Source organism: Dromiciops gliroides, chromosome 4 (genome assembly GCF_019393635.1).
Source record: "Dromiciops gliroides isolate mDroGli1 chromosome 4, mDroGli1.pri, whole genome shotgun sequence".
Classification (NCBI taxonomy): Eukaryota; Metazoa; Chordata; class Mammalia; order Microbiotheria; family Microbiotheriidae; genus Dromiciops; species Dromiciops gliroides.
In genome coordinates, this window is record NC_057864.1 from 131,178,106 (window position 1) to 131,203,700 (window position 25,595).

The 25,595-nt window shown below is 38.8% G+C and overlaps 1 protein-coding gene across 1 annotated transcript; it reads left to right on the forward strand.

Annotated features, from left to right (window-relative positions):
* Positions 1–140: 140 nt before the first annotated feature.
* On the forward strand, positions 141–24,480 carry TFB2M (transcription factor B2, mitochondrial). The gene is made up of 8 exons (XM_043999786.1): positions 141–597; positions 7,404–7,492; positions 10,376–10,523; positions 11,875–12,023; positions 13,189–13,275; positions 14,878–14,937; positions 16,747–16,898; positions 23,693–24,480. Exons 1-8 carry the CDS (start codon positions 303–305, stop codon positions 23,877–23,879), a joined length of 1,167 nt encoding a protein of 388 aa, XP_043855721.1. The 5' UTR covers positions 141–302; the 3' UTR covers positions 23,880–24,480.
* Positions 24,481–25,595: the final 1,115 nt, after the last annotated feature.

The window sequence follows — 25,595 nt, forward strand, 5'->3', positions numbered from 1 at the left end:
AACGCCCAGCTAGCATCTCTCCCCTCCCACCCTTGCTTAAAGTCCCTCGAGCGAACCAAGAGTGGGAGGAAGCGGAAGTAGGTGGGAGGGACTTGTCTACACGCTCCGGGAGCTATGTTTACTTCCGCCCCGCGCTTTGTCAGAAAGGTCGTGCGCGTGCGGCTTGCTGAATGAGTCTGGTGGCTGTGGCACCTGCCCCTGCCCCTGCCCCTGCCCCTGTCCCTGTCCCTGCCCCGGCCCCTGCCCAGACCCTGGCCCCGGCCCCGGCAGGCACACAGTGAGGAGGCCACGTGGAGGCAAAGATGTGGGGGTCAGTGACTGGGCTTCCCGCGCGGCTGCAGATCGCTACATGGGCTGGAGTCTGCCTTCGCCGCTGCTGGGAGACGGGCCCGGGCTGCCTGTCGCGGCCTCACCGGCTCCTGACCCAGTCGTGCCTGGAACATCAGTACTTTACCATGGACGCGAAGTTGAAGCGGTCGATGCGGAATAGCGGCCTGCCAAGGTTTTACCCGGCTAGCACGAAGTTGGCGGACACCGTGGTGCACCTCCTTCAGGGTCCTCCTGGAGCCGGCCCGAGGGTCTTAGAGTGCAATCCCGGTGAATGGGGGGTAACGGGAGGAGCGGCGGCACGTGGGGATCCCCAAACCGGGAGGGTGCCTGCATCGCCTTCGGGCAATAATAGGCTTATTAAGCTCAGGTTTTTATCCAGGGAACCTAAAGTGTGTTCGGGCCACAGTGCTGAGGGTAATACCCATGGCACTTTGTTATACATTTGCTTAACCCCTGGATACTGCCTCCCGCTTCTTTGCCACAGGCGGGGCAGGAGGGAGCTTGCTTTATTTATACGTCTTTATATATTTGCAACTCCACCCTCTATGCCACCAGCAAGTAACGTGGTACTTAGTGCACAAAGCTTAGGTAAATGCCAGTAATTTGCTAAAATAAGACTGACATTTTGTTAGCTTTGACCATCTACGACTTTTTTTTGCCTAAAGATTCCAGGTACTTGGTTGATTGGCTAGCGCATAGTTCCTCCTCAGTGGACTTTGAGAGGCAGTACAGCATAGACAAATCACAGGATCATAGATTTACAGCTGGAAGAAACCCCCTCATTTTTCTGGTGAGGAAACTGAGGCAGAGGGAAGTTAAGTGGTTTACCCAAGATCACACAGGTAGTAAGGGGCCTAGCAAGAATTCAAACCCAGGTCCTTTGACTCTTACATGTAGTGCCTTTTCCATTGCACTATGTTATCTGAAGACAAGATAAAGTCCATTATCTTCAACCTTTTCCTTGATATATAAGGTATGGTGCAGTCATTGAACAAGCACTTACGGATTCCTAGATGCCAGGCACTGTGTTAAGCAATGAAGAGGCAAAGAAAAAGCAAACATAGTTCCTGCTCTCAAGGACCTTATACTCCTATAGAGAAGACAACATATAAGTAAAAACGGTCCAGACAAATTCAGAGCAGATGAAAGAGAGCCTTAGAGAGGAAGGCCCCCTGGAGGGGATGGCACTTAAGCTGAACCTTCAGGGAAGACAGGAATGCTAAGAGAAGGAACAGGAATGGGAGATAGTGTTATGTGAGGAATAGTTAGAAGGCCAGTATGATGAGACTATGACTAGAGTTTGTGGAGAGTGCTGTGTTTAAAGACTTAAAGATAGAGGCCAGGTTGTAAAAAGGTTCAAATGACAACAGAGGGCTATATTTGCTCCTAGAAATTAGAAGGAGCCATTGGAGTGGGGGTGGGTGTGGGTTGGGGATGAGCAGGGCAAAGTAGTGACATAGCCAGACCTGCACTTTAGGAAAATCACTTTGGTAGCTGAATGGAGGGTTTTGGGATGGGAGAGACTTGAGATTGGAAGACCAACTCGGATGCTCCTGGAGAAAGCCCGAGTGAGGTGATGGCAGTATGGATGGAGATAAGAAGAAAAGCTTTTGAGAGATACTGCAGAGAAATGACATGATTTGGCAACTGATTTGGATAAATGGGGTGATGAGGGGGAAGAGTGCTGTAACAGTGAGCTTGTAAACTTGGGTTTTTCACTAGAAGGATGGTATGGTAGTACCTTTGACACCAATAGGGAATTTTAGAAGAAGCATGAGTTGTCTGGAAAAAGTTGTTTTGGACTTGGTGAATTGGAGATGTCTATGTGATATCCAGTTAGAAATGGCTCTGCAATCAAGTGATGCTGGGTCCAGCTCAGAAGAGAGACTAGGGCTGGATAAACAGACCTGGGAATAGTTTTCCTAGAGATAATTGAACCCACGGGACCTGGTAGTTCCCCAAATGAGAATAGGTTGAGAAAACAGAAAAGGGTCCAGGGCAGAACCTTGAGGCATATCCATAGTTAGTGGGTGTGATATGGAGGCAGATCCGGGAAAATAAAAGTCTGACTGTTAGGCAAGCCTAGAGAGAACAGTCATAAAAACCCAGAGAAGAGAATATTATTCAGGAAAAGGTAATTATCAGTGTCAAATGCTACAGGAGAGGTCAAGAAAGATGAGGAATGAGAAGAAGCCATTAGAGTTGGCAATTACAATCATTCATTAGTAACCGAAGAGAACATTTTCATTGAATTAGGCCAAAAGCCAGTTTGTGGAAGATTTAGGAAAGATAGAAGCTAGGAAGTGAAGGCATGGATTGATTGTAGAGGATTTTTCAAGGAGATTAGATGAGAAGGAATATTGAGCCAGCATAATAGGACCTGTTATAGGTTGTTGATTTTTTAATGGATGCAGAGACTTGCATGCATTTGTAGGCATCCGTAAGGAGCCAATAAATAGGGAGAGATCGAAAATTAGAGAGAGAATGGATATGATGGTGAGGGGAGTCTGCTAGGCAAGATAGGAAGGGATGGGCTCAAGTGTACATAAATAGAGATTGGCCTTGGCAAGCAGACGACATCAAAGACTGGAGTGATGGAGAAGAAAGTAAGGGATAATGTCAGATCGATGTGAGATGAGAAGAGCAAAGGTAGCTTATTTAGAATGACCTTAAATTTTTTTGGTGAAAATATGGGATAAAGTCCTCAGCAGAGAAGATGAGGGCCGAGTGTCCTTGGATTCAGATAGAATAGGTTTACAATAGCCACATGGTGAGAGGGATAGAGAATCAGCTAGCTAGGGAGGAGTAGTAGGTTTGTTTTGGTGTAGTGGGGCCTATTTGAATTTGGACAGTATAAATTTATAAGGACCCAGTCAGCAGGATTTCTTCATTTCTTCCATTGCTTTTGAGCAGCATACAAATAGCAGGGAAGCAGATAGATGCTGGAAATAATACAGGGTTGGGGGTGAGGGGAACAGAATCACAGAGAAGACAAGGCAGCAAGTTGAACTAGCTCACCAGGGGTTAGCAGTTGGGAAAGGAGGAGCAAGGGGGATGGATGGCCTGGGATAATACTGAGGTTTGGAGGGATTGAAAATTGTGGTGAGGGCCAAGAGCAAGTTTAGGAATAAAAATAAGGCAAAGAGAAAAAAATGAAAAGATAAAAGATTATGTCAGCTAAAGGAAATATAAAGTACTTGAACACAAAAGTGGAGCACTTGTGGCTGATATGTGCAACTAAGGTGGAGTGGGAACTATAGATGGTACAATGCCTAGAGTACTGCCCTTGAAGTGAGGAAAATGTAATTTCAAGGCCTGCTTCAGACAGGGATTAGTTGTGTGACCTTGGGCAAATCACTTAACCTTTCTCAGCTTTTAAAATAAGCGTAATAACATCAACTTGAAGGGTGGTTGTGAAAATCAAAGGACATACCATATAGATCATTTTGCAAATCTTAAAGGGCTGTTATATAAATCCTAGCTATTATTATTAGGTCTTGGAAATCGAATAGATTAAGTAACTGGAAAGTTAAGGTATTTGAGAAACATTTATGTTGAAGTCCCCTGGGATGAGAGCAGGAGTTGGATGGAGAAGAAGACAGATAACTCAGGACTGTGCTTATTGAGAAAGCTAAGAGAATGTCCAGGGAGTTGGTAGATAATAGCTGCCAGTATTTGAAGTGGGTGATAACTTTGGTTTGAATGAACTTCAAAGGAGGTAGTAATGATGTGGAGGGAAGGTCTAAGAGTGGTAAGAAGCTGCAAAGAATAGGCTGATATCCCCACTAGGAACAGTGGTGGGGGGGAAGGGGGAAGGGTATATGAGTGAGAACTCACTAAAAGTACTAAAAAGGGTGGCCAGGGATTCAACTTAGCCAGAGGCTAGTTCTCAGTGAGGGAAAAAAGTGATCATTGCCAGTCAGAAAACCTGGGTTCGAATCTTGCCTCTGACAATTACTACCTTTCTGGTTTTAGCCAAATTACTTTATTTCTTTTGGCCTCACTTTCCCCATGTAGAAAATGAGCTAAATGATCTCTAAGGCAGCTAGGTAGCACAGTGCATAGAGTGCTAGGTCTGAAGTCAGGAAACCTAAATTCAAATTTGGCAGCATGACCCTGGGCAAATCACTTAACCTCTCTTTGCCTCAGTTTCTTCAACTGTAAAATGGGGCAATAGTAGCACTTAACCTCTCAGGGTTGTTGTTAAATTAAATGAGATAATATTTATAAAGTGCATAGCACAGTGCCTGGTATATAGTAGGCGCTATATAAATGCTTGTTTCCTCTTTACTCCCTGCCATTGATCCCTCAATGTTTTTGGATTGAGGGAGATTTTTTTGTTTCCAAGGCAAAATGGCCTCAGATAATCACTAGTTATTGTATCCTGGACAAGTAACTTCTGAGCCTCAGGTTTATCTTTAACATGAGGAAAATAATGCCTAGGCTACTATCCTCATAGAACTGTCAGGCTCAAAGGAGGCAAGGTGTAAAAAACTACTTTAGGGATTGGGGCTACATGTGGGATTTCATTGGCCTGTATAGGGAAGGCTCAGATGAAGACACTGTTTCTGCCAATCACAAATCAACACGTGTGCATGGGCCTCTTGGGCAGGCTGGTGAAACCCTTCTCAGAATCATGTTAAATGCACAAATATATAGGAATACAATGGAAACCAGTCATATTGAAGTAAATATGTCTCCCCCAATCCAGCTACATATACCTTGAAATCTACCTATGGGCTGGTTGGATGTTAGATAAGGGTTCAGAATATCATGGGCCTAGGTTAAGAATCCCTGTTTTATAGAGCTGCCTGGAGCACTGAGGTTGTGACTTGGCCAGGTTGACAAAGCCAGTGTATTTTAGAGGCAGGACTTGAATCCAGGTCTCTCTTGCTCCAAGGATGACAATCCTCTATGCCAAAAGTCTAAAATGCTATGTATCAGCAATTGTTTAAGACAATGATTTTGTATTAAGTAAATATTTATCATTACTATATTACTCCATTTTAGGTCTCATTCATTGCATTATCCATGGGATTAAAGTTACATTAGTTTCTTTTCTTACCTTAGTGTGACAAAAAGTTAAAATTTTAAGATTTTAAATCGAAAATGCAGTGGTTCCAAATTGCTGTTGGAATTTTAAAAAAATCAATCTGGGGCAGCTAGGTGGCGCAGTGGATAGAGCACCAGCCCTGGAGTCAGGAATATCTGAGTTCAAATCCGGCCTCAGACACTTAACACTTACTAGCTGTGTGACCCTGGGCAAGTCACTTAACCCCGGTTGCCTCACTAAAAAAAAAAAAATCAGTCAAAACCCATTTCCTGCCTATCACTTTGCTAGATGATGACCAGTTTGGGAGAAGGGTAACAAGACAAGATGAAAAATCAGTAAATTTTATAGTTTGGGGGAAAAGGCATGAGTTGTCTGGGGGCTCAGGAAAAGCTTCATTTTGAAGGTCAAACTAACCTGTGAATGGCCAGAGCTGAACAGAGCAGACCAGAGACAGGAGAATCAGGAATTAAATAAAGTTTTATTTTCAGAGTAAAGAAAAAGGCTTGCAAGCAAGGAGGAGCTATGGACACATGTGCTCAGGCCCCACTCCTAGTGGAGGTGGGGAGGGCCCTGGAGGTAGTGGGGGGAGATCTCAGTACTTATACAAGTGGCTGCTCAGTGAGTTGTAGCCCATACAATGAGGGAGCAGCAAGTATGTGACAAGTTTGATTCTTTGCAATACTTTCATAGTTTGTCCAGTGTTTGTCTTTGATCGGAGAACACCTGGTGAATTATGTGACTAGCCCAGAGGGTAGGATTATCCAGAGGATTGTTGTCCTGCTGAGCTCAGGGAACAGCTGGCTTGCTGATCCTCAGCTCTGGAAAACAGGGGTCTGAGTATTATATTGTCAGAAGAAAGTAGGGATTCTGGGAGGTGAGAAGAGTTCATTCCAGGCAGAGGAGGAAGCCAATGAATGCAGAGACACTGAGATGAGAGATGGTGTGCCCTAGAGAAGGAAGAGTAAGAGGGCCAGATTAGAATATGAAGAAGAATTTCATAGTTGATCCTATAGAAGTAATAAGAAGCCTCTTAAGTTTATTAAGTGAGAGAATTGTGGTCAGCCTTGTGCTTTAGGAAAAGCACTGTACAAAGTGAAGGAGCATGAAGGCAAGGAGACCGATTAGGAGGCCACTGCAGGAGTCCAGATAAGGGGTGATGAGGATCTGAATTAGGGGAGCAGTTGTGTGACTGGAGAAAGAGGGACACGTATGATACCTTTGGGAAGGTAGAAGAGACAAGAGTTGGCAGTTGATTGGATGTATAGGATGAGTGAGAATGAAGAGTTGAGGATGACACTGAAGTTGCAAAGCTGTCTGATTAGAAGGTAGTGCCCTCAACAAAAATAATGGAATTTGGAAGACACATGGATTTTGTGAGGAAAGATAATGAATTCTGTTTAGGACATGTTGAGTTTAATCCAGTTTGAAATGTCGAGTAAACAGATGGCTATAAAGGACTGGAACTCAGGAGAGAGACTAAGGCTACATATGTATGTGCATGGAGATCATTATTAAACCTATGGGAACAGAAATTATCCCATTTTACTGAAGAAATTGAGTGAAAGGATTATTGACTTGCCCAGGCTCATGCAGCTAGCAAAGAGTCAGAGTGTGATTCCTAAATCCAAGTTTAACAAGGCATGCTTCTGCAGAGTACTGTACCCTATATAGCAAAATTGCTGGAGTACCAAAGGTCAGTTTTAAAGTGTTAATACCTTAAACAAATTAAAAGAAAAGGATTTTATTCATAAAAAGCAATATATTTTAAATTGCTGTAAAAGCTTTATTTTGTAAGTAAAATTAAGGGCTTTAATATTGAACATTGTAGTTTTTACATATTAAATTGCTTTGTGAGTACAGTTTCTATCTCACTTTTCTATTCATAATCCCAGTGCCTGGCATATATTAGGCATGTAATAAATGCATATTAACTGACTGACTGAAATTTTTAAAAGTTACACTTCCTAAAGTGAAAATTATGCTGCTATTCCTCAAAATAACAAACTTTTCATTTCAATAGGGCCTGGAATTATTACATGTGCATTACTCAATGCTGGTTTACAAGTGGTTGCACTTGAAAGTGACCTGACTTTTCTTCCATATTTAACGGTATATAAATTTAGTTTCTTAAAATTAACATTTGCAAAAAAGGTTAGTTTTTCCCTGGGCTATGAAGGTGGGACTAAGTACTTGTGGTTCATTTTACTTCTCATAAGGTGGTTCCCTTTCCAAGAAAGCCGACTGCAAGAGACAGACAGAAGATGTATATTCCTTTTTTTTTCTCTTTAAGACTATTATGAACTTAGGGGCAGCTAGGTGGCGCAGTGAATAAAGCAACAGCCCTGGATTAAGAAGGACCTGAGTTCAAATGACACTTGACGCTTACTAGCTCTGTGACCCTGGGCAAGTCACTTAACCCTCATTGCTCTGCCCTCCCTGCAAAAAAAACCCCACCCCAAACCCCACAAAAACAGCCCTCTTTTAAGACTGAGAGGTCTTAACCTGGGTCCTCTGGATAGATTTCAGGATGTCTGTGTACTTGAAAAAAGAATATTATGAATTTAGCCATCAACAAAGAAAAAATAACCAAACAAAGAATAAAATAATACATAAAATGTATTCTAAAGTAAGTTTTAAGTTTTTAAAAAGTAATAATAGCTAACAGCTGATTATTGACTGACTTTCCAGTTTTCTTTATTTCATTTCATGTACTCTATGATCCAGGAGTACTGGTGTTCTTGCTTCTCCTCCAACATGACGCGCTATCTCCTAACTTACTGCCTTTTCCCTGGCTATTTTCTAAGCCCCCATGGAAGGCTCTCCCTCGTTACCTTTAGGTCCAGGCTTTTCTTCAGCTTCCTTCCACTCAGCTCAAACCTTTTGCAAGATGACTTTTGTAGTCTCTCTCCTGCTAGTGCCTGCCCTCTGTGATTACCTTCCGTCAACTGTCTCTCTATATACATGCATGCATGCATATATACACATACATACATACAGTATATGTATCTATGCAAGTGTGTTGTATTTCTCTTTTATTTAAACAGAAAAGGTCACTCTTGCTGTACAGATTAAAAATAAAACAAAATGCCTTTAGGAAACATTTATTTCCCTTTCTTTGTACTGTCAGCGCTTACAGTGCCTGGTAGATGGTAAGTAATTAATAGATGGTTTGTTTCCCAGCCTTAGAGTTTTACTAGCTGTGTGTCCTTGGGAAGGGGAAAGCAAGGAAATAAGCATTTATATAGCACCTGCTACATGCCAGGCACTGTGCTAAGTGCTTCTTACAAATGTTATCTCATTTGATCTCACAAAAACCCTGTGAGGTAGATACGGTTATTCCCATTTTACAGTTGAGAAAACTGAGGTAAATAGAGATGAAGTAACCCAGGGTCACACAGCTAGTAAGTGTCTGAGGCTAGATTTGAACTCAGATCTTTCTGACTTCAGGGCCAGTTATACACTATGTCACCAACTGCCTCTAAAATGGTTAAATCTCCCTCAAAGGGGTAGGATAGGGGGAAGAGGAGGGAGAGAAGGTAATAAACATTTACATGGTTTGCATTATGTGCTAGGCAGTATGTTGAGAGCACATTTACAAATATTATCTCATTTGATCCTCACCATAGCCCTGCAAGGTAGGTGCTATTATTCCCATTTTCCGGTTGAGGAAACTGAGTCAAACCTAGGTTAAATGGCTTGCCCAGGATCACACTATCTGAATAGCCTCTAAGTAGCCTGGTGTCTGAGGCCAGATTTGAACTCAAGTTTCCTGACTCCAGGCCTACTGTCCACTTTGCTACCAGCTGCCCCAATATACAAAAGATGTAGTGAAAGTAGAAACGATTAGATTTGCTAATAGTTTGGTCCTGTGGGAAGAGTGAGAGTGAAGAGCCTAGGATGATACAGGTTGCAAGTCTAGGTGCCTGGGGAGATGGTGGTACTCTCAGTAGTAGGGAAGGTTGGAAGAGGGTAGAGGACTAGGGGAAGAGTTAATGAAATAATTTTTGAATGTTTCAAGTTTGAGTTGTCCAAAAGGGAGTTGTTGATGAAGACCTGGAGCTCAGCTCAATAACCAGAGCTGGAAGCTTGCCAAGTAATTATAAAGGTATTGATGGAACTAGAACTTTGATTCACAGTTTAAAATAACCTTTGCTGTTCTACAGTCTTGTTATCAGCCAGGAGAAAGCATGATAAAAGACACCAGGCGACAAGCATTTATTAAATACTTAGCGTGTGCTGGACACTATACTTAGTATTGGCTTTACTACTATAAGCAAAAAGACAGTGCCTACCTTCAAGGAACTTGAATTCTAACTGAGGATGACAACACACCAAAGGAAGCTGAAGTTAGACTGGGGGAAGTCTATAAAGGTACCCAGCATAGGGGCTCTGTAGAAGCACAACTGAGAGGCTGATAAAGGTTGGCCACCTTGGGCCCCTCCCCAAAATGGAGGCCTTGGCAGGAACTCAACAATGGGAGGAGACTGCCACAGCAGAGAGATGTTTCAGAATGAGAAAGCTGTAGAGGACGATGGATCGAATGTTCCTGGGTGAGATTGCAGCTGAAGTCTCAAAAGTCAGAAGCACAGTGAGGAGGAGGTAGCCTTGGAATGCTGGACTTTATCAAGTCAGGAAGCTCACCCATACTACATGTGTGACACTGTATCTTTCCATTGTCCTGATTTAATTAGAGCTTATAAATCTCCATGTTCTGGGCCAGAGCTGTTTTTATTGGTGTGTTGAACTCCCAATGTGGAAACTCTCTTCACTGATAGAGATCATTCACTTATTTATAAGAGCCATGTAGAGTTGCCTGAGATTTGTCTGTGGTCACACAACTAGTATGTCAGTGCAAGGACTGAAAACCACATGGTTCAAGGTGGCCCTCTATTCATAATATTATGTTACCTCAGTAAAACATGATAAATAATTCAGAGGTAGAATATTCTGCAGGGTTTATAAAGAGTTTAAAATTTTGACTTTTTATTCTAGGCCCTAAAAAAACTTCCAGATGTACAACTAGAAGTGATCTACTGTGATTTCTTCTTTCGAGATCCCACTAATGAAACACCACCACCTGTTATGTTTACAGATAGACTTTTCAAGAATTTGGGAATAAGAAAAGCTTCATGGAGAGCAGGTAAATTTTGTCATTTGTTAAAACTTAAAGTCTTGTTAACATTCTTGGTCAGTTGCCTCTACTCATAAGTTTTCAAATATGCTATTTTTGTGTAACTAGCATGGTAGTATATGTGAATGAAACAGACAGCAGATTGTTTATTAACTTTAATTTAGAAGTATTCTGGATATCTGAATATTCAACTTCAACAAGCATTTCTCTGTTGCTATATAGAGAGCATTCTTCTTGGCATTAAAGGGAGGATTCACCAAGACAAAAACCTTGTCCCTCATGTTGCTTACAGTCTAGTAGAAAGAAACAACAAATACATTTAAATTTTAGTACAAAAAATGATGAATACTAAGACTGGGAGCTAGGCTCTAACCAGTGAGTAGTATTTTAGTCAGTAAACGGGTGACATTGGATGGGAACTGAGGGATGGCAGAGCGGTGGCATTCCAGACAATGAACATGAACATGGATATGAGATATACAAAAGAGGACAATAAAGTTTGTTTAGAATATACCATACTTTGAAGGGAGTAGCATGACATTTATCTGGAAAGATAAGGTTGGCCAAGGATATGGAGGACTTTTAATGTACAGGTAAGTGATAGCTACTTCCCACTTATCCACTTTCTACTGCTGTTAAGTGGCACAGTGGATAGAGCACCTGGGCCTGGATTCAGGAAGGCCTGAGTTCAAATGTGGCCTCAGACACTTTAGAGCCATGTGACCCTGGGCAAGTCACTTAACCCTGTTTGCCTCAACTTTTCATCTGTAAAATGAGCTGGAGAAGGAAATGGCAAAACCCCCTCCAGTATCTTTGCAAGAAAACCCCAAAATGGGTTATGAAGAGTCGTACGTGACTGAAAAATGACTAAATATCAGAAAGCGACATACATTTTTTATTCAGTAGTAAAAGAGAACCATTGAAGGAAACATTTTGAGCAGGAGTATCATGATCATATTTATATGGCAGCAATGTAAAGGATTTCCAGGGTGGGGTGGGGTGGGGGGTTGGATAGGGTAGTGAGGTGAGAGTAGAGGCAAGAAGACTAATTAGAAGATGATTGCAGTAGTCTGGACATGGTAATGAAGCCCTGAACTATGTCCAGGACAGTAAGAACAGAAAAGAAACATATTCAAAGTATTTCATACATCACACTATGAACCTGAATACCATCTTTCTGTATTAAAGAGAGAGAGGCTCTGAGAAGTTAGGACTTCATACATACTACATACTTATCCAAGTATGTAGGATTTTCTAAAGACTGATTTGTTTGTTAATTTGTTAATCTTTTAAAATTCTGTTACAAAGAAAAAAATGTGCAGAATTTTTACTTAAATATTCTTGCATGTTTTCATAACAGATGTTCCTGTAAAGATAGTTGGATTCATCCCAAGTAAAAACGAAAGAACTGTACTTTGGAAATTTTTATATGACCTCTATTCTTGTACTTCCATATATAACTATGGGCGGATAGAATTGAATATGTTTATTAGTGAAAAAGAATACCAGGTAAGTTACTAAAAAGAAAGTGATAACTATATTTGGTAATAGTTTTCTAATGAATCTCTTACAGTCAGGAAGACCTTGGTTTGAATCCTACTTCAGACACTTACTAACTTGGTGATATTCAATCTTTCCAAGCCTTCATTTCCTTATCTGAAAAGTGGGAATGGTAATAGCATTTACCTTACAAGATTTGTGAAGAACAAATGGAATATTTGAAACACTTTGCAAACCTTAAAGCACCATATAAATGAGAGCTGTTAGTAGTATTAATATTTATGGCTATGTTTCAGGACTGGTCACATTTTTGTGGCTTAAAGACACCAATCAATCATTCAGTCTATCTAGTAAGCATTTGTTAAGTGCTTACTATGTGTCAGTCACTGTGAGTAGAGGAAGGCTGGGAGCGTAGCCTGAAGAGGAAATCATATTAGGGTTGCTTATCTTAACTTTCCACGTGTCAAATTTTAGACTTCATTCTTTAACTGAATAATGTGAGGGCAAGTAGGAGTCTTACATTGTATGGTAACAAACACTTTTTCTTTTTGTGGCAACTTGTAAGACCTCAAAATGTATTAGATAGCTAATCTATTAATCCTGAGAACATCCCTATGATGTATAGATTGGCATTGTTTTCTGCATATATGGATAGGGATGCATGTTTATGTTCTGGGATAATAGAAACTAAAGCAAAATTTGAAGTAATCAAATGTTGTTTAGGGAATGTTAATTACAGGAGTATACTTCAAGACTGTTGATCTTGAGTTCAGCACTGTACCAAATGCTTTTGAGCCACTAAACTTCCTTCTCTGTGCCTGGCACATTGGAGACACTTAAATGTTTGTTGTTAATGTATTGATTACATAACAATTATCTTTATTAGGAGATTTTCCTCACAGCATGCCATAGTGAAAGTAGTTTTTAAATAGTTTAAAGGAAATCTTTTGTTTAAAGATAAAGTTTAATACATCAGATAGATTTTCAGCAATTAAGTCAGAGACAAAGCCCAGTAAACTAATTTATATTAACATTTTTGCTTCACTTTTTAATTTTTAGCTAATGTAGATTCATAGCTTTTATTTTCAGATATTAGTATTGTGTCAGACTTGGATGTTCAATGACTGTGAAGAATGTTAATAATGCGAAACCTTTAAATTTATTCCTTGGTCAGAAAATCGTTTCAAAGCCAGGTGAAAAGTATTATCAACCCCTAAGTGTTCTGTGGCAAACAGCTTGTGAGATAAAGCTTTTGCATAAGGTGAGTAAAATTGTTTTTATTGATAAATATCTCTCTTGATCCTAGTGTCTTAGCTTTTCCTGGGAGTTCTGATATATGGAAAACGTATCTATATTGTCTATCTCCACTTTTTTGCTCTTACTTCTCAGTCCTTTGCAGTATGGCTCATCAACTAAAACTTCTTTTACCCAAGTTATCAGTGATTTCTTAATTGCCAGATATGGTCCCCTTTTCTCAGGCCTTATTCTTCTTGATCTCAACTCTTGACTGTTCCTTAAACAAGATACTCTACCACAACTAGAATTTTCTCCTTTCTCATTTATGATTCCTGGCTTCCCTGGCCTCCTTCAAGTTTTAGCTAAAATTCCATCTTTTAAAAAAAGGCTTTTAGGGGAAGCTAGGTGGCACAGTGGATAAAGCCCCGGTCCTGGATTCAGGAGGACCTGAGTTCAAATCCAGATTCAGACACTTAACACTCACTAGCTGTGTGACCCAAGTAATTTAACCCCAGTTGCCTTACCCAAAAAAAAAAAAAAGGCTTTTGTGATCCACTTTAAAGCCAGTGTCTTCCCTCTGAGATTAGCTGCAGTTTACTCTGTATAGATCTTGTTTATCCATAATTGATTTCATGTCATCTATCCCATTTCTTTGTATTCCCCAAGCTAGCACAGTGCTTTTGGCACATAGTAGGTGCTTAGTAAATGCTTAATGAATGCTTATTGGCTTCACTGAATCGATCCCAATGACTTGAGCGCTTGACACTGTTGACCATGGTCTTCCAAATATCACTTCTTTCCATTTTTTAATGACTGTTCTTTTTTAAAGTTTTCCTTCTACATTTCTGACTGTTCTGCATTTTTATAGCAGCTCATTATAGGTCTCCTTTGCTAGATTTTCATCCCTGGCAAGCCCCTTAGCAATGATTTGTCTCCGAAGCTCTGTCCTGAACACTCCTCTCTCTGCATCTTCTCTCTCTTTATGTTGGACTAAATGGAGAAGTTGAACTTATACATAAAAGAAAAAACTATATAAGTAGAAGTTGGGTTTTTTTGGTTTTCATTTTGTATGATCTTTTTTTGAAGAGATTATTATTCAAAAAATTCATCAGTCATTTATTAAATACTTACAGTGTGCTGGGTACTAGTCTAAGCACTAGGAATACATAGATAAGCAGAGGAGCTCCTTTCCTTAAGGAACTCACATTCTAATGGGGTAGGTTGTCATTTAAAAGGAAACTTTCTGAAAAGGGTAGAAAGTAGGGACAGAAGTACCTGCTCAGGTCCAGGGTTAGGAATGAGGAGGATGGCCTGAGTATTCGCCTTTTCTAGGGATAACCAACTAATCACAGGCACAGGGTTGGAGAGTACTCCCAGTATGAGAAATCCAAAGAGCTGAGGGAACTTACAGAGTGAAGACATTTCTTTGGCTGGTAGAAGTAGTACAGAGGAATGAAGTCATTACAAAAAAATTGCAACTAATATATTTAAATCTTATTTTAAAAATATGCTCAGTGTTAATGGTCAACCCAATTTGGGTAAGAAAGAAATATGAGGCAGGAATAACTTGTTTTGATGGAAGTGGCATTAAAACAGTTTGTGTGGTTTGTTTCTTTGTTTTCCCAAGGAGCCTTTATCGTCATTTGTAACCTTCAAAAATGGGAGACAGAAATCACTAAAGGGCAAGGTAAGAAGCAATGTTTAACAGACACGATCAGTGTATTTATTTGTCTTTTATACCTTATTTGTTAGAGGGGAAGGTTTGTTTGGAGAGGATTAGAAGAAATGACAGCTATGTAGAAAAAAAAATTTACTTAAAAAATGAATTAATTCCCTTTACTTTTTTTTCAGAGGGGAAAACTTTCCTTTAATATACTTCTGAAAAAGAAAGGAATTTGTTGATGTTTTTTTGTATTTTATGCTTAAACTATCAGTTTGTTGGAAATTAAAACTTTTTTATATTTGAAGCAATCATATTTGAAAAATTGTGGAGTATTATATTTTAAAATTTGAATAATGTGACCTGTGAAGAGTAATGTTTACATTTCTTATGAAATTTTCCATAGTGAAATAATAGAATATCTATAATCAGATTCCCCAGAGAGAACTAAGAGAATATCCACAATGGCTGCCACAGTATAAATGAAAAGATTTCTAAAAGAAAATTGAACTCTTGACCATTTAAAAAGAATACATCATCAGATGTGGACATTGTGGTATATGTATTTTGCTTGTTTTTCTTTGTTATTAGGGAGGGCTCATGGAGGCATATGAGAAATGACTGATTAAGCATTAGTCAAATATGTTAAAATTTTAATTAAAAATGTTTAGTGTCTCCCATGTCAATAATGTCAGTATACTACATTTTATAGAATAGAATTCAGCATAAGGCAGATCATCTTAGTTTCTATCTAAGAAGCTGTGGTTCCTGAAGTGTACCCAAAATATCATAAAATAGTCCCACATTGTGGACTTCTGTGAAGAATCCAGCTCCCTGCTTCTCTTCTCACCAGTTAAGATAACCATTGTTTCTAGCAGAGAAGTGTCTTAACAGAGTGAGGTATGGAAAACTCAAAAGTCACCCACATGTGAGTTGGTTTTAGTAACTTAATAGCTAAGTTAAAATTCTTTGAGGCAGACAAGTATTAGGTTTTCCATACTATTTAGTACTAGAGTCATATGTACTGAGATGCCAATGGAATATGATCATAATTTTCCAATAGTTCTTATTTTAGCTGGTTCCTATATTTGTTCATGTTAAATGTGTCATAAAGATTACTTTCTATAGACATGTTGACTTAATTTGAAGATTAAATTTAAATTTATCTTTTGATGCTGTTCATTGGCTTGGTCAGTAGACATTTCTGATAGTCCAGTCAAAACCTTGAATTTTATTTTAGTGTTCATTCATATAAGCTGTAGAAGTTAGTGAAATTATATTTGGGTGACTTAAAACCCACAAAACTGGTCAAGAAATTACTGCATTTTGGGGCAGCTAGGTGGTGCAGTGGATAAAGCACCAGCCCTGGATTCAGGAGGACCTGAAATCAAATCCGGCCTCAGACACTTGACACTTACTAGCTGTGTGACCCTGGGCAAGTCAATTAACCCTCATTGCCCCACAAGACAAAAACCAAAACAAAACAAGAAATTACTGCATTTCTTTTAATTTCTGCAGCATCCTAAGGTATTGCTGATTTTTAAAATGATATTAGTACATTTTAGGGATTGTGTCATAGATTATTCCTGGAGGGACCTCACAGGCCAGCTAGTCTAGCCCTCTAATTTTACAGATGAGGAAACTGAGGTGAAGTGATTAGCCCAGGTTCACACAGGCAGTCAGTGACAATGAGAGGATTCAAACATAAGAGTCCTGGCTCTTACTCTCCTACTTTTGACCAAGAATCTCAGATGAATTGAAACAGAGTCAGGTTCTTGTCTTAGCAATATTTTTTGTTTCAGGTTATCTTCTTTTTTACTTTATTGTCTCTTTCAGGAATATGAAAATAAGCACCTGTGTTTTATTCAATTAACTCCTCGAAGAAATTTATTTACAGATAATTTGACACCTATAAACTCATATAATTTTATATGCCTGGTTAAACAGTGTCTTAACAAGAGAAGATCTAAATTAATTGATATATTTAGGTAAGTATTAAAAAGGGTGAGTTCATTTGAGAACTGAGTATATTTCATTAATATTACAGTAGTTTTATATATTTGATCAGCTCAGTATTAGACACTGTATCCTCGTTTTCTCTACTCCAATCACATATTTCTTTCATTCTTTTTTTCACTTCTCTGAAACAGTAAATCCCTTTTGTTGAATGAATCATTGGTGGTTAATTAAATTTAACTTACTTTGTCTTTGCCCTAAGTTAAAATTAAAAGAATAAATAGCCTGTAGTTTGTTAGGGGCATAGTAGCTGGAATTGGAGTCAGGAAAATCTGAATTCGAATCCTGCCACAGAGACTTCATGACCCTATGCAAGTCATTTAACTTCTCTGAGCTCCAGTTTCTTCATATGTAAAATTAAAGATTCAGTGGCCTCTAAGATCCCTTGAAGTTTTACATCTATGATCCCTCTCACTAAAGTGGATGAAGTGAGTACTGCCTCTATATATCTTACCCCCTAATTGCTTCTCCTCTCCACCTATGTATTCCACTTCTGCCTTCATTAAGTTGAAGGTGTGAGATTGTTGGAACCCTGATTCACTGTCCACCATATAAAGAGTGTGATGCAGGCAAGATGCAAGACAGCTTCCTGATTCGAAATCTGGGCTCTAAAGGAAATTAGAAATGTAAACCGTACCATTTGAATCATTTCCCTCCTGCTTTCTCTTAAATACACATGCACACCTAAAATAATCTTTTTACAAGCCCCACTTTTCACAGATACAAAGTATTAACTGAACAATAATAATTTATGGCACTTTTGTAGCACTTTACAATCTGCAAACACTTTATGTCTACAGGGTATTCCAAAAGTCTTAGTGTAGTTTTAAGCTCTCTCTAATTTCTGTTTAGGATACCCTGTCTAGTCTCATTTTGGTCCTCACACCAACCTGTGAAGTAGGTAATGGAAGTTTTCTATTATTATTCCATATTTCAAGTACATCTTTTTAGAAGTCCAAGTACAACATATTGCACTGAAAACCATATGTAGAGAAGATGTGATTTACAATTAGACATCTTTTGAAACTTAAAGAATTTTGGCAGTTTTTGGTAAAAGAATCACACCCCATTTCTGGAAACATGTTTCTGGTTGCCTGGTGGATAATTTGTTGTGAGCCCAAACTAGAGACTGTAAAAACATGGAGCATCTTATACAAAACTAGATGCTCAAATCAGGGCTTGAGATGAACTCAAGATGCAAATTTAAAAGAAAAGGTATTAAATAGTATGGAATCATAAACAGCTGTGAAAAGGAACCATTATGTTGATTATAAGAATATTCATTATGAGGAATTAGAGAAGAAAAAAAGTGAGGACAGTTTCCCCAGGAAGTTTCTGTTTAGCTTGTTGGGAGGACATATTCCCATATTTTTTGGGGAAAAAATCATGAAGCTAGATTTTTAGTATGTGGGAAAGAATATTTTCTGAATCTAAACATGGCTTCAAAATATGCTTCCTTTTAAATGTAATGAATAGTGGTGAAGATAATAATTTGTGGTAAGATCAGAAAGAAGAGAAGTAAGGAAGTGTGAGATTCAAAATTGGATATACGGAGCATTAATCTCCCCCTTTCAACTTTCCCTTTTATATATATATCTTCCAGGCCAATAAGAAAAGGAGCCTCTGAGCTTTTATCTGTGAAGGATCAGGTTTTATTGCTTGGGAATTAATTAGACAGCAATGGTGAAACCAATTAGGGAAATAGAAATACAGATGAATAGTCTTAGTTCTAAGCTTAGTCTGTTTGATCCCAGAGATTAAGCTGGTTTAAAGGAATTTAGGATTTTCCTTTATAAAACTCACCAAATCCCAAACTGCCCACCAGGTGGTGAACCAGCACACCCAAAGCCAAACACCAACCACGTGCTTCCGAACTCTCCTCACCCGAGTGCCACCACAGCTGAGTTAAGAGCCAGAGAGAGAACTTCCATTCCTGCCCTCACTTTTAAGTTGACGTCCCGGAAGTTCCTTGCGTTCTTGCGTTTTCCTCCCAAAAGGGGAGGTCCTTCAAAAGCCGCTTCAGTAGCATGTGCAATCTCTCAGATGATTCAGCTAAAACTTCCAATATTAATCTTTACCACAAATAATTTTTACCACAGAAGAAAGCAGTGGTGAATTACTGTGTGCTTCAGCAAGGACAAAGCAAGTTTAATTAAAGTAACCCATTTCTTACAGGATTAATTAGTGTTAAAAACATCTTGATCTGAATTTAAAGAAATGGTATAAAAAAGTTAAGAATACATATTTTAATATAGTATTTTTGCATATTTTTTAGTATATATTTATATAATCAATTTGGTGAACCTTTGCTCCAAGTAGTCAGTCAAAAAATACATTTATTAAGTACCTACCATGTGCCACAATTACGTTAAGCCTTGAGGATACAAATACAGAAACAGTCTCTGCCTTCAAGGAACTCCCATTTGATTGGAGGATACATGTATATATACATACATGATAAATACCTAGCAGGCAGATCAGGAAAAGCGTCATGTAGGAGGAAGTATTTGAGCAGAGGTGAGGAGGGAATGATTTCAAGGAATGGAGGGTCAGAGGTGAAGAACAGTAAGTGGGCCAGTTTGACTGCATGAAAAAGAATAATATTTAAACAAGCTGGAGAGGTAAGTAGGATTCAGGTTGTTAAGGGCTTTAAGTGTCAAGGGAGAGGATCATAGCTTGCTGTGCTCTCCTGTACTTGATCCTTCATGTAATTGAGAGCCGCTAGATTTTATTTAGTAAGGGACCGACATGACTGAATAGAGAGGACAAATGCAAGAGATATTGTAGAAATAGAATTGGCTAGACTTGACAGCTTATTGAATGTGAGAGTTGAAGATAACTCCAAGATTGCAAACCCAGATGATGGAAGGATGATGTGGTCTCTCACTAGAAGTAGGGACATTCTATACTGGGGTTAGTTGAAGGGAAGCATAAAGAGTTGTGTTCACTTTGGCAGGATATGTATTAAGAATAACATGGCCCCTGAGTAAAAATGGCACAATAGATGAGTTTTCTTTTGAATATGTTGCATTTGAGATGCCTACAGGATGTGAGTATGGAAATGTCCAATAGGTTATGTTGTCCTGGAGTTCAGGAGAGAGACTAGGGCTGGATATAGATGATACATAGATAGATGGATAGATAGGTAGGTTGGTAGATCTGGGAATCATAATGCACAGAGATGGTAATTAAACCCCTGTGAACCAGTGGGGGCACCTAGAGAAATTGTTTCGAGCAAAGCAAAGATGGTCTAGGACAGAGCCTTAGGACTCTAGTTAATCTGCAAACAGCCAGGCTCTATGCTCAATGCTGGGGCTACAAAGACCAAAGTAAAGCAGTACTGCCTTTAAGGAGGTTATATTCTCTTGGAGACATGGAAGTATGTGCAAAATAGATATAATGTAACTTGGTGATAAGGGATCATGAAAGTCTTAAGGTAATCAGGCAGTCAGGCAACAAGCAGTTTTTAAGTGCTTACTAGATATGAGCACTACTACATGCTTGGGGTACAAAGAAAGACAGAAATAGTTCTTGCCTTCAAGGAACTTATGTTCTTTTTTTTCTCACTTATTAGTATTTTATTTTTTTCCAAATTCATGTAAAGATAGTTTTCAACATTCATTTTGGTAAGATTTTTAGTTCCAAATTTTCCTTCCTCCCTCCTGTCCCTCCCCCCCCTCCAAGACAGCAAGAAATTTGATATAGGTTATACAGTAGAATCATGTTAAACATATTTCCACATTAGTCATGTTGTAAAAGAAAAATCAACAAAAGGGAAAAATCACAAGAAAGAAAAAAAAATGAAAATAGTATGCCTCAATCTTTATTCAGATTCCATAGTTCTTTCTCTGGATATGGATAGCATTTTTCATTATGAGTCCTTTGGAATTGTCTTGGATCATGGTATTGCTTAGAAGAGCTAAGTCATTCACAGTTGATCATTGCACAGTGTCATTGTTACTGTGTATAATGTCCTGGTTCTGCTCAGTTCATGTAAGTCTTTCCAGGTTTTTCTGAAATCAGCCTGTTCACCATTTCTTATACCACAATAGTATTCCATTACATTCATGTACCACAACTTGTTTAGCCATTCCCCAATTAATGGGCATCCCCTCAATTTCCAATTCTTTGCCACCATAAAAAGAGCTGCTATAAATATTTTTGTACATATAGGTCCTTTTTCCTTTTTTATGATGTCTTTGGCATACAGACATTGTAGTGGTATTTCTGGGTCAAAGGGTACAAACAGTTTTATAGACTTTAGGGCACAGTTCCAAATTGCTCTCCAGAATAGTTGGATCAGAAGAAACTTTCATTCTAATGAGGGAGACATGTTTACGAGGTATATACAGAGTAGATGGAAGGTACTCTAAAAGGGGAATTCACTATAAGTAAGGGGACCAGGAAAAGAATGTCCTACAAGAGCTGAGTCTCGAAGGAAGACAGGGAGACTTAAGAGGCAGGCAGAGGTAAGGAATGGGGAAGAGCCAACACAAAAGCGTGGATTTGAGAGGCAAGTTGCCATGTATGAACAGTAAGAAGGCCAGTTTGGCTAGATCATGGTGTATATGAAGGGGAATGACGTGTTATATGGGATAGGAAAGTAAATCGAGGCCAGGTTCTGAAGAGCTTTAAATGACATGTAGGGAAATCCACCTTTGAACCTAGAGGTCATGGAGATTCCTGGCATTTATTGAGTAGTAGATGATGATATGATCAGAGCTGCACTTTAGGAGTATCCCTTTGGTAGTTGTGGAGGATTGCTGTGAGGTAGGGAGATCAATTTGAAGGCTGTTCTAAGTCCAAAAAAGAGGTAATGAGGGCTTAAATGGGGCAATGGCTATGTGAGTGGAGAGAAGTGGGTGAATGTGAAATTTGTTGTGGTGGTAGAAACAGCAAGATTTAGCAAGTGATATATGTGGGGCTTTTGAACTGGATGATTGGAAAGATGGTAGATCCTTTGATAGGAATAGGCAGTTTCAGAAAAGAAGTGAGTTTTGGGGGGAAGGAGATTTCGTTCTGTGAATGGTTCGCCATAGCTGAGGAGGCTTACACTGGCATCCAGTCATTCCCTGTTTAATAAGTCTTGGTTTCTCAGATTTCCTTCAAAACTCAGCTCAAATACCATATTCTAGGAGTCCTTTTTGGTCCTACCAGTTCCTCATGCCTTTCCTTCTTAGATCATCTTCTATCTAGATTTTTTTTTTTTACACTTGAGAGCAGGGGCTGTCTTTTTAGCTTTCTTTGTATTGCCAGTAACTTAACATATAGTAAGTGCTAAATAAATGCTTATTAACTTGACTATTAAGATAGAGCATCAATTTCATTTTTTGTTTATATCATTTGGTATTTGCCATATCCAAAGTCTTCCTGACCTTTGAGAAAATGCTAAAGGCACGAGGTTTTTGATTAGTATACAAGTCTCTGACCAGTCTCTTTTCTTTTCTTTTTTTTTTTTTTGCGGGGCAGTGAGGGTTAAGTGACTTGTCCAGGGTCACACAGCTAGTAAGTGTCAAGTGCCTGAGGCCAAATTTGAACTCAGGTCCTCCTGACTCCAGGGCCGTTGCTCTATCCACTGCACCACCTAGCTGTCCCCCTTGACCAGTAATTTCTTAATTCTGAACTATATTTTCCACTACATTTTTCTCTATCTTCCTTCACATTACCACTTTAACAAGTATCAAATAATAGATGTGTCTTAAGTGTTAGTGCTTATTTTGGAGGATCTTGTTGAATTTATCACATAATTTCTCTGCTTCTTCATCCTGTGCAATAAACATTGGCATACATGCTTCATTTAATCCAAACTCGTTCTTTTACTTACTCATGTTCATCATGAGTATTAGCAAGAGAAAATTACCAAGTGTCCCATGAAATGATGTTTCATTTTGCCAATGAACCCACATTCTTTCAGCTCCTCTATTGGCCTCTCCAGAGAGAGAACCCTTTGAGTACTTCCATTTAGTTGTAACTTCCTTATGTTTTCAAGTTTGATTTATAGTGACATTGTCAGTATCAGTGAGGTTCAATTCCTCCAGCAATATAGCAGTTGGACAAAGATCTCACATTTAGAATACCAAATATTAAGTGAATAATTATTAGTGGTCTAAAAGTAGTGTGGTTCATTGTTAGTGCCCTCAACCACTGTCGCTGAAGAAAGGGGCTACACCGCTTTTTTCTATTTTTGTCTCATAGGTCACCCTTACCAAAAAAAATGCACTGCTTAATTGGCCAACTAGCTAATGATTAGTGCCTTCATATTTAGCTAAGCTAGTTCTAGCAAAGCATGTGCAATCTTTTATGAGAACTTCTCAGAGGTTTTCTAGCTTGTAGAAAGTACCAAAGTTTTCACTTTTTTTGGCATAGCCTTAGAGAACCCAGGGTCACTCACTTTCACATTACAATTTGTTGTTACAGGAGAACTCCCTGCAGGTATTGTGTTAGCTTAGAGTCAGATTTAGTATGTTTAATGCTAAAGGAAGCATGATGTTTTATGAGCACACAGAAAATGACAGTTTTAAGTTATTTTTTCAAAAGGATTTTACAAAAGAATATGATTAGATTATCTTCTTATATTCAAACCTGTCATTTTCCAAGTCAAAATAGCTATCCTTTTAGACTTTGGGAATCAACACAATAATACATTTGAATCTGTAGCTTCATTCATTTATAATTGAGTTTTAGAAAATAACTTCCTCATAACTTTTTATGTTAGTTGACAATTTTTATAAAAAGCATGAAATAATCCTGTCTATATATTTTGCAGCTCATGGTGTATATGTGATAAAGAGGATTTGCTTCAACAACTGAACAAGCAGAAACATGACCCTACAGGCAGCTTGTGCCCAGAAGAGTTTAAATACCTTTTTGAAGCTTTGGAGAGTTCTGAAACATTTACCCAAAAATGGATATATGATCATTTCCTCCAAAATCCAGTTCCAGCAAGCCTCTAAGTCACAAAGATTTTATTAACTGGAGTAGTCCCTTTGAAAAACGTGATGCAAATTTAAAAGGAAAAGGTTTGAAAAGTTTGCATCCTTTCAACTAAGAATAAATGGTTTTGTTTCACACAGCTGGAGGATGAAATTGCTGAAAGTTCATGCTGATCTTTTTTTTAACAGGTGGTGCTGTTAAATGAAATTTTCATTTGACTACTGATTTGATGAACTGAAAATTAAAGGGTTTTTTGTGCAAAATTTTTCACTACTACATAACTGGTTGGTAAATTTAGTTAACTATCAAACGGAAATTCATTTAGTAAATTCCAACTCTGTTGTTAAAGCCTCTAAAATTGAGCACAACTTAAATGTGGGTTTATTGCTGGTTCATCAGCATTGGAAAGCAAATTAGATTTGACCTAATTATTGCAAATTGTACTTTTCAAGCTTGTGAAGTTATGGTTACAAGACCTGCAGAATAAAATTTTAAAATGTTCTATTTAAGCTTTTTTTCAAAATCAGAATTTTTTTTCTACTGGGTTTTGTAATATTCTTACAAAGCCTAAATATTTTATCTAAATACTTCAGCAACATATAGTATATAAATTCGTTAAAATAGGGTTGTGTTATATATATTTTAATAAAGAAATGTGTATATCATAAAGTCTTTTTTGTGATCTCTTTTAAAATTCAGTTGCTTCATCCTATGAATGAATGATTGATAAAATATATCATTTGGTAGGCTAGCATGTTTGTAACCCTAATATAGTCATCACAGGTGTAAGGGGCTAAAATTCTAGCTAGTTTGTCTAAAAGATCTAATGAGTGGTCGCCAATAAATTATAGGCTTTAGCAAGAGTTAAACTTTTAAGCATTTACTAAGGAGAATAAGAATTTGGTGAAGAGAAAAAGAAAGGCCTAGATTCATCTATCTATTAAAGGGAGAGCACATTTATTGCTCCACTCTCCACCAGAGTCCTGAGGAAAGAGAGCAAGAGCACCAGCCTCACCCCCTCTTCCTTCCACAAGCAAACGTCACTTCCTGACACCAAAGAAAAGCCGCATGGCCTTGCCCTCAGAGGCCTTCTCATGGCGGGGCTTTCCAGCAGGTGGCATCATTCCAATCGTTACACAGGTCAAGGGTCTGGTCTATCACTTGTCATTTTCTTTTTCTTTTTTTTTTTAGTGAGGCAATTGGGGTTAAGTGACTTGCCCGGGGTCACACAGCTAGTAAGTGTTAAGTGTCTGAGGCCGGATTTGAACTCAGGTACTCCTGATTCTAGGGCCGGTGCTCTATCCACTGCACCACCTAGCTGCCCCTATCACTTGTCATTTTCTTTTTTTTTGTTTTTTGTTTTTTGTTTTTCGTTTTTGCGGGGCAGTGGGGGTTAAGTGACTTGCCCAGGGTCACACAGCTAGTAAGTGTCAAGTGTCCAAGGCCGGATTTGAACTCAGGTACTCCTGAATCCAGGGCCGGTGCTTTATCCACTGCGCCACCTAGCTGCCCGCTATCACTTGTCATTTTCAACAAATTTTCATAAGGGTAGATACTAGATTATTTATATTGGTAAGTCAGTATACTCACATGCCTTTGGTTTCTTGCTTGGCATATTAAAAGCAAAATAGAGGTGAAAAAGCTCTAGATTTCAAGTCAAAAATAACTGATTTATGTCTTGATTCTGACACTTGATAGTGATCTGGGTTTGAACAAGTTACTTCCCCATTCTGGGC

Excerpts from the sequence above, each read along its gene's own strand:
- TFB2M (XM_043999786.1), top strand. The coding sequence starts at position 303 with ATGTGGGGGTCAGTGACTGGGCTTCCCGCGCGGCTGCAGATCGCTACA. Across the intron at positions 10,524-11,874 it reads AAAAGCTTCATGGAGAGCAG|ATGTTCCTGTAAAGATAGTT; the intron begins GTAAATTTTGTC and ends TTTTCATAACAG. Across the intron at positions 13,276-14,877 it reads AGATAAAGCTTTTGCATAAG|GAGCCTTTATCGTCATTTGT; the intron begins GTGAGTAAAATT and ends TGTTTTCCCAAG.